This window comes from Penaeus vannamei, chromosome 41 (genome assembly GCF_042767895.1).
Source record: "Penaeus vannamei isolate JL-2024 chromosome 41, ASM4276789v1, whole genome shotgun sequence".
Classification (NCBI taxonomy): Eukaryota; Metazoa; Arthropoda; class Malacostraca; order Decapoda; family Penaeidae; genus Penaeus; species Penaeus vannamei.
The window spans coordinates 15,315,146-15,324,125 of NC_091589.1; the positions used below are offsets into that span (position 1 = coordinate 15,315,146).

Below are 8,980 nucleotides of genomic sequence, written 5' to 3' on the forward strand. Positions count from 1 at the left end.
GTGACTAAGGATAAGAATATAAGTGAGTCACATTGAAAGTTTCATTGACTTTGTTTTCATAGGATCTCAAAAAATTTAAAGAAAAAAAAAAGTTAGAAAAATCTGGAAGTGATTTCTTTTTTTTTTACAATCGGTTCATTTACAGAGAAGCCAATTACCATAGAGAATGGTACCTTTGCTTGGGGTCATGATGATGAAGATGGCAAACCAGTATTGCACAACCTTGACATAGAAATTGAAGAAGGCTCGCTGGTTGCAGTCGTGGGAAGTGTGGGGGCTGGCAAGTCATCGCTCTGCTCAGCTATTCTCGGAGAAATGGAAAAGCAGTCAGGAAGAGTCAATGTTAATGTAAGGCTTTGAACTTGTGGAATGGAGGAGTAGAAGGATAAAGGCTTGGAAGGGTTGTGCTCTTTTCCTTCCTTCTCCTCCTCTGTTTTTGCTAAGAATAGTAGAATTGGAATTAGGTTTTTGTTGGTTTGTAAGTGGTCTACAGATTTGGAAACTTATATTATGCCTTCACTTTATTTTCAGCTTTGTTTTGATATTTATTATTGTAGTAAAGAGGTTAAATTGAAAACTCCATGAATTTCTTACTTGTGCATTATATTTTGATGTTTGGGGGGGGGGGGTTGCAATCAGTGACTTAGGAAAAGCATCTGGGGAAAGAAGGAGTTAATAACCAAATTAAAGGTTTAACAACTAAATGTAAAGATCATTGTGATGTTTATACTTTACATATCATTCTCAGTTTTTTGTTTGTTTATTTTCTCCTCAGGGAAACATTGCTTATGTTGCTCAGCAAGCTTGGATCCAGAATGCCACTTTAGAAGACAACATCTTATTCAACAACAAAAAGAATGAAGACAGATACTTCAGTTGTATCCGAGCATGTGCTCTGCAATCTGATTTGGACATGTTGCCTGGTGGGGATCAGACAGAAATTGGAGAAAAGGTATTTTCTGTTGCTTGTTTTGTATTTGTATTTGAAAGCCAGACAGATCTGTTTAATTTTTTTAAAAACAAAAATATAAAGAATAGATTTATTTCTTCACACTTTAAAAAGTTATAGACAGTCTTAAAGATATTAAACAAGTATAGTACATGTGACACTTTTGAATAAAAAATTTCTCTACTCACTGGTTATATATTACTCGATGTTGTGTGAAGTACATAAAATTTTTGATTTGTTGACCACTTTGTTATTTTAGATATTTAGAATTGTCCTCCCCACATTTTCTTTCTGCGCTGCTGCTCCTTTTCCGTATGGTTTTCCTGATTCTCTATCTTCTGTCCTAGAATAATAGGAAAGATCTTTAATCAGAAACAGCAACTTATTGTACTGTTGGTATTTAATTTGTTGTGATTTGCAGGGCATCAACTTGAGTGGTGGACAGAAGCAGCGAGTGAGCTTGGCCAGAGCAGTTTATTCTGATGCGGACATTTACCTCCTCGACGATCCCCTCAGTGCAGTTGATTCCCATGTTGGAAAGCATATTTTCGAGAATGTTATTGGGCCTGAGGGAATTCTGAAGGGAAAAGTATGTATTGATTATATGTATACATCTTTTTATTATAAAAAAAAAAAAAACTTTTGTTGATTTTAGCTCCTATTTGCAGGATTTCATTGATTAATGGCTGGCTAATCTGTGTCCAAACTATCATTTTCATTGATTATGGGGGGAGCATGTGTTTCACTTAGCTTCACTCAACATGCTAGAGTTTTCTTACTCAAGACATATAATAAAACCAACTAAACACTCCTTTCTTCCAAAAGGATATCAATTTAATTTTGGATGATACTATTTTTATAAGATTATTAGTTAACTAGTTATTGTTAGTGTAAATGTAGAATGATTCAATACTACCGGGCAACTACGACACATTAAGAAACTATCACAGTGTGAGGGGTTGAGGATATAAAGGTGTAAAATTTCTTATATATCAGTGAATGTTCAGTACATATGGTTTATTGATAAAAAAATTGTGTGTACTTTTTTAAATTTTATTTTACAATTTTTTCCCCCTTTCTCTTTATTTTTTGTTTCAGACAATAAGTTTTCATTCCATGTGCTGTTGTTGATTCTTATACAGAAGAAGAATTATTTTTTTTCCATGTTTTACAGACTCGCATTTTGGTGACCCATGGCCTAACATACTTACCAAAAGTTGAGAAAATTGTTGTGCTCAAGAACGGTACAATCACAGAGCAAGGTTCATATAAGGAGTTGATTGAAAAGAAAGGAGAATTCCAAGAATTTCTGCTGCAGTATTTGGCAGAAGAAAATGAGGATGAGGAAGACCTGGAAGGTGAGTTACATAGGAAAAGACAGAAAATATGATTTGCTTGATTATGATTGTTAGATGTTTTTCTTTCCGTTTTAGAGTTGCACTGCAGAGAACATAATAATATACTGTATTATCAAGCTGAGAATAAGAAAATTACTTGACAACCCTTTGTGCTGGGATGGCATGACAGATATGCCATATCCACTGATTTTAATTTATTGATTATGCTTACATATAGATGGCTCTACAAGTACTTTGACATTAAAGAGTCAATTCCTAGTTCTATTTGTCTCACCTGTTTACCCTTTTCCTTGGTTTTCAGAAAGATTCCTTTTTATTTTTTATTGCTGTTCGAATTTGGATAACATGGTAATAATCATAATGATAACAGTATCAATTAGAAAATGTTTTTCCTGAAAATTCAAGGACCAGGGAAATCAAAGGACATCATACCGATTGACTCCTTTGTAGCTGACCACTTATCAAGCCGCCTGTGCCAGACAAAATTCCCTGTGCACATTACGTATACCTGCTTACAAAGTGTTATATTAAGGAGGCCTGCACTATGAGAATTCGCATCTTGGAAGGTAGTTCATTGTACATCTATTAATTCTACCTCTTCTTGCCAATCATAAGGAATAAATTTGATTTATATTTCATTATTTTCCAGAATTGGAGGACATTAAGATGCAGTTGGAGAGCACACTTGGCAAGGAGCGTTTACAGCGGCAGATATCTCGTACAAAGCGCGAGAGTGAGAGCGAAAGCATAGGACATGATGGAATGTAAGATGAATATCCAAGTATCAGCTAGAAATGTATCCAACATTATACATTCCATTCCAGTATTATATGGTTTAGCACTTTGATTATTATTAGTATTTTAATTAATATTAGATACATATTATATGTATGTAAATACTACTTCTGATAAGGATGTGAATCAGGAGCTAAACTTTTTATATATTATACTGATACTGTATTATTACATTGTACTCAGTTCAATATTTTCGGAGGTTTAACGAAAAGAAACTTTCCCTTACAGTGGGGAACACAGAGGCAGTATCCGTCACAGAAGCAAAAAGATTAGCGAGTCTGAAAAGACCAAGCCAGCCATTGCTCCCCCTCAGCAAGTGGAGGCTAAAGCTGGACAGAAACTTATTGAGAAAGAGAAGGCAGAAACTGGCAAGGTAATGGAACTTTATACTGATGACTTGATAGCAATGAACTTTTTTTACTTTTTTACCATATATGTTTTTGTTTTGTTTTGTTTATGCTTAGTATTAACTTTGCAGATAGATATAGCAAAATATAATGGGTTTCAAACCAACATTTATAGTTTGGCAATTATAAATTTGGGATCAATTCTATCCTGAAGAAAGATGATAGAGAAGAAAAGCCTTTGGCTGTAAGTTTTTCCCCCAAATTGACTCCAGGGTTCATAATGAACCCATAAGGTGTTGATGGTTCTCCCCCTATAGAATGAGACAGAATTTGTAAAGATAAATATTAGTGTCATAGGACCAACTCTCTTAGCCAGTACTCTAGCATAAGGCAGGAAGCCACCTAGGACACATCTGAGACAAAAACTACATTTACCTGATTGTTACTCCCATGATCCTAACAGGGGAGGCAGTTTGTTAATCCAGTTATCCCATTGGTAAGAATACATGCCATGCCTACAGTTCTATAAGTTCATTTATTGTTGCTACACATAGTTGGCTCTACAGGTACTTGATCTCCAAGGAGTTAGTTGTTAATCCTACCCATCTCACCTGTTTACCTTCTTCTTGACTTTTGGAATGCTTATTTTATATTATTTTATTGTCTTTAATGTTATTAATAATTTGATAACAATTAAATAGCCATGATATCAGTAAGAATAATAACAGTATCAACATGAATGGTGTTAGTAGGGAAAACACATTTTCCTGCTATTTCAAGGAATGGGGAATTCAGGTGCGATCGGTAGGCATTCCTTGGTGGCTGAGCGCATGTGAAGCCATCTGTATGCAACAAAATGCACAAAAAGCTACAGGGGACAGTACATAGATCTGGGGTGATTGGGTTGATAGGATTAAAGTCTCAGGCTAAAAGTTATAATTGTCTTAATGCATATCCACCCCATTTCCGTCTCCAGGTCCAGCTTTCTGTGTATGGCTACTACATCAGGGCCATCGGTATCATGTCAACTTGCATGACTGTGGTGTTTTATATCCTTTCCCAAGCATGCACAGTAGGCTCAAATGTGTGGCTGACTGCGTGGTCGTCTGAATCAGCACTCCAAAATGAGACAGGACAGGATCCAGCTGTAAGAGACAAATACCTAGGTGTTTATGGTGCTCTTGGGATTGGACAAGGTAAGAACTTCATCTTGGATTTAAGGCATACATTCTTGTGACTATTTCAAGAGAGTTTGCATGCATTTGCAGTTAACTACTACTCTGTGAGAAGTATATTATTGTCAGAGATCTGACACTCATTGATATGAGGTAGGGGAAAGACAGAAGATCTCTGAGTAAACCAACTTTAACATCAATACATTGACTTAACCCACTCATGACCGATAATGTCCTATCACATTGTAACTAAAATGTCACTCACACCAAGGTGACATTCTATCACATCATGTGTGGCTCAGCCTGCTCAGAAGAGTTTGTGATAAATATTTATTGCTTTTTTATCCCTGGCTGCAGTCAGTAAAGAGAAACAGCCAATGCAAAGTTAGCTTACAGCCTGTTTTTAGCCTCATTACCTAAGCAGCAGTTTTGCCACAGCCAGTAGAGTAGAAATTTGGGTAAATGTGTTTCACAGCTAAGTTTTATCTAGAGCATATGACTGTATGTACACGGCTCAGTATTGCGCCAGAAAATTCCATTGTGAGTGGGTTAATTAAGATTATAGTTCATTAAGGATGGGGATATACTGTTGTTACATACGATTTAGCATGTGCATGTTGTTATCCATAAAGGCCTAAGTAGTATTTTATTCATTTGAAGTGTGTAGGTGTTGCTATTACAGATAGATGGTTGCAAGGATGAAAACTGCTTGAAAATAATATGTATGCACAGCTGAAATGTGCTAGTTGTTTAAAAATTTAAAGAATAGATTAAAAAAAAGATTTCACAAAGTGAAATGTGAAGGTAGATCATTTTGAAATGTTACACAATTTTTTATAATGTTATATGTTCAGGGATGGCAGGGATAGTATGAAATACCCAATATTCCATCCAAGTTTGTTTCAGCTGAAAAATGTTTTCCTTTGAAAAATGGCAACAATCAGCTTTATATAAAGCTTGCTTACTGTGCATTTCTTAAGATATAGCTAAGCTTATTGCAAATCTAAGAGTTTCAAATATTTGGGGTGCTAGAATCTTCAAGGTAAAAAAAACTTTTAAAAGAAATTTGACAAGAAGGTATAAAATTAAGAATAGTATATGCATCAGCTTTGATAGTGAAATTATTTTATGGATATGATGCAAAGGTAATCATTGGCTGAGTTGTGTTTTCATGTGTCTTTGAAAAAGGTAGAGTATCTGAATATGGAACGCGTTTGTGATTGGTGAAATATTCCAACTTGAAATTCCTAAACTTATGTAGTAATATATGGCTGCAGTAGATATTTATGATAGTAGTTTATAATGCAATTGATTTTGCATATTTTTTCACAGTGAATTATTTTTAGATATCGTTATATTCTGATTTAGGAAGGTCTTCAATGTATATGAGCTTTACAAACTAGTATTTATTTGTCATTTAAAGTAAATTAATCAAGTAATCACATACTGAATTGATATATATCCTCTTTGATATAAGTGATGATTAATGCAGCTTATAAAAAAATATGAGCAGATACTGTTTGTTATTATTTTGACATATTTATTTTTACAATTTACAGCAATTTTCATATGCCTTGGATCAGTGTTAATTGCTGGTGCGACTGTTGCGGCATCAAAGCTGATGCACAAGAGGTTACTTGATAATGTTATGCACAGCCCTATGATGTTCTTTGATATGACACCCATCGGCCGTATTGTTAACCGTTTCTCAAAAGACTTGGACACAATAGATGTACTTCTACCTAGTAATTTGAGAGCCTGGGTTTCATGCCTGATAGCGGTAAGGAGTGTAACAAAAAATGTTTGTGAGTGTTGGACTCTGATGGTAAATTTGAGTAGCTTGAATTTGAACTTGTCTTTCTTGTTAGAGTTATTGCGATATCTGTTACCTGTTCCATCAGTGTAAGGTATGTTGTATGGGAGTAATGTTATATGGGGTTTGGATAGTTGAGTGCCAGAGGGAAATCTAGTGTGTTTTGTCTGTTATGCATTTAAACTTCATGTTTCTATTATAGTACCTGATTGAGACCTAGTTTCTATTATAGTACCTGATTGAGACCTATTTATTATGGGTTAGTTTTGGATGGATATTTGTGGTGCATAATCATTGTGTTACTGTTACGACTTTGCCTTTTATATGGAGAGAGGTATTTAGAAATTGTGTATTTGGAAAATTAGGCAGCTAATTTTTTTTTAATATCCGTACTTGAAGACAAACATCTGCTGTTCCTTCTTTGTAGTAATACTTGAAGGTTTATCCAGAATTTTACTTTGACAGGTAACTCTCATTCAAAAGCAAATTGTGAAATCAGATAATTTAAGCATTCTCTAATTAATTGCAAATTGAGATCTAAGACAGTACTCTTATTAAGCCAATGCCGCCAGGAAAATATAATGTCCAAAACAATTTTGTTTTGTGAAATATCTCTATTTGTAGATGGCTCTGCAAATACTCAGCCACCAAGGAAACAATTAGTAGACCTTGTGATCTCACATAATTTCCCCTTTTCCTTGAGTTTTTGGGATTTTTTCTTCTTTTTTACAAAAGCTATCAGTATTGATGCTGTTAGTATTGTTGTAGATATATGATTATTGTAATGTTATTAACATTAATAATAATATAAGAGGAAAAGAGAATATTTCAGAAAATAAAGAGTAAGGAGGTGAGATGAGCTATCTGTGTGTAAAAATGATTAATAAACTAAACTCATAGTGGGCATGGCATGTACAGACATGCCATCCCAGGTGGCATTGGGTTGAAGAATGACACAAAAAAGCAGTGAGAAATATAATGTACAGTCTGCGGAAGAAAAAATTTATTGATAATAGGGGAGGTAAGGGTAAGTGATTACATAAGTGTGCATTGAAGGTTTGGGTCCTTTATAAAGGCAAGTTATAAAGCAATATGTGTTTGGATGGCCTGATTATTTGATTTTTACTTTTATGTTGATTGTGATTTTGCCTGGTGATCTATCTGTAGGTGTGTAATGCATTTGTTCTGTTTTCTCTGATTTTGTTACATGCTTTACATTCCCCTGCATATTTGTACTTCAGCATTGTTCATCTTGGGCGGAGCATTTTCCTTGTCATTCGGTGCTCTTGATGCAGCAGAAGGACTACACACAAATATTTTGAAGAATGTCCTGCGTCTGCCAATGTCCTTCTTTGACACAAACCCAGTAGGGCGTATGATTAATCGGTTTGGCAAGGATGTTGACACAATGGACAATATTTTGCCTTGGAGCATACGATCCTGGCTCATGTGCTTGTTTCAGGTATGTAAGGATTACCAAGCAGAGCATGGATTACCTCTTTTGGATCCTGTTGTTAAGAGAGTTCTAACATCTTTTTGTTGTGTTTTTTTTTTTCTTTCTTTCTTTTTTTTCTTTGCTGACATTTTTTTTAATCAACAGAAAAGGATGGAAAGGAAAAGTGTTCACTGGTTATAAACAATATATATTAATTTTTTTTACTATATATTTTTTTAATGGTAAAGGACTGAAATTCTTTTCATTCTTCAATAGATAGAAAAGATCATTCACAGTTTATTTATGCTTGTTTTAATATTATTAGAATGTTGATTTGGAATTGTTTTATGGAAAGTACAAAGATTTTTTATTATAAAATATCACTTATTGAACCTTAATTGATAGTTAGGTCAGATGCAGTGAATGCAGTGTATCAGCTGTCATCTGTAATTTTTCACATTGTGTAGAAATGGACTTTTATTATTCCGTCAGTTCAGTTGTTTTCATTCTATGCATTTTGAGTGCTGCACATTGCAAAATTTCCTTATTTTTTATTTGCATCTACATATCCTGCTATTCTCTCATGGATTCAGGGATTAAGCCTTTGCATAAATTTTTCTTATTATTTTTGCTTTTGTGTGTGTTTTTGCTTGTATATTTGGCTTGGTGTTTACTTTGATATGATTACTTTGATCTAAGAATATGATGATCTTAAAGCTTATATTGCTTTGATATTTAGTGTAATTTGCCATTAGAGTTGAGAAGCATGCTAACATAGACTGACCTATTTGTAAATTCTATGCAGACTTTGGATTAGTTCCAACACAAACAAAAAATATGGTCATGGAACTACAGTCAGCACTATCATGAACTGTAATTATGTATTTCAGGTGATTGCAACCTTCGTGGCCATCATTTACGCAACTCCAGTGTTCGTTGTGGTTATGCTGCCAACTATGATTATATACTACTTTGTGCAGGTAAGGAAGGAAGGAGTGTCTTTTATTATTTTTTTCTTTTTCATCCTGTATTTTTATTTTCATTCTCTGTTTTGTTTCACTCATTCTGTTTATCACTCAATCCATTTCTTTCTCATTTTGTATTGTAT

General features: G+C 34.3%; 1 protein-coding gene across 1 annotated transcript in view; it reads left to right on the forward strand.

The window, feature by feature from the left end:
- The window catches only part of MRP (Multidrug-Resistance like Protein 1), a gene marked incomplete in the record, with an annotated part of 45,321 nt that overhangs the window by 23,937 nt on the left and 12,404 nt on the right, over window positions 1–8,980 (forward strand). Inside the window, 10 exon segments of the mRNA XM_070118245.1 lie at window positions 1–22; window positions 146–348; window positions 776–952; window positions 1,371–1,538; window positions 2,124–2,307; window positions 2,957–3,071; window positions 3,331–3,475; window positions 4,426–4,645; window positions 7,679–7,899; window positions 8,763–8,852. The exon segment at window positions 1–22 is cut by the window's left edge and continues 63 nt beyond it. Coding sequence (XP_069974346.1) covers window positions 1–22; window positions 146–348; window positions 776–952; window positions 1,371–1,538; window positions 2,124–2,307; window positions 2,957–3,071; window positions 3,331–3,475; window positions 4,426–4,645; window positions 7,679–7,899; window positions 8,763–8,852 — 1,545 coding nt within the window.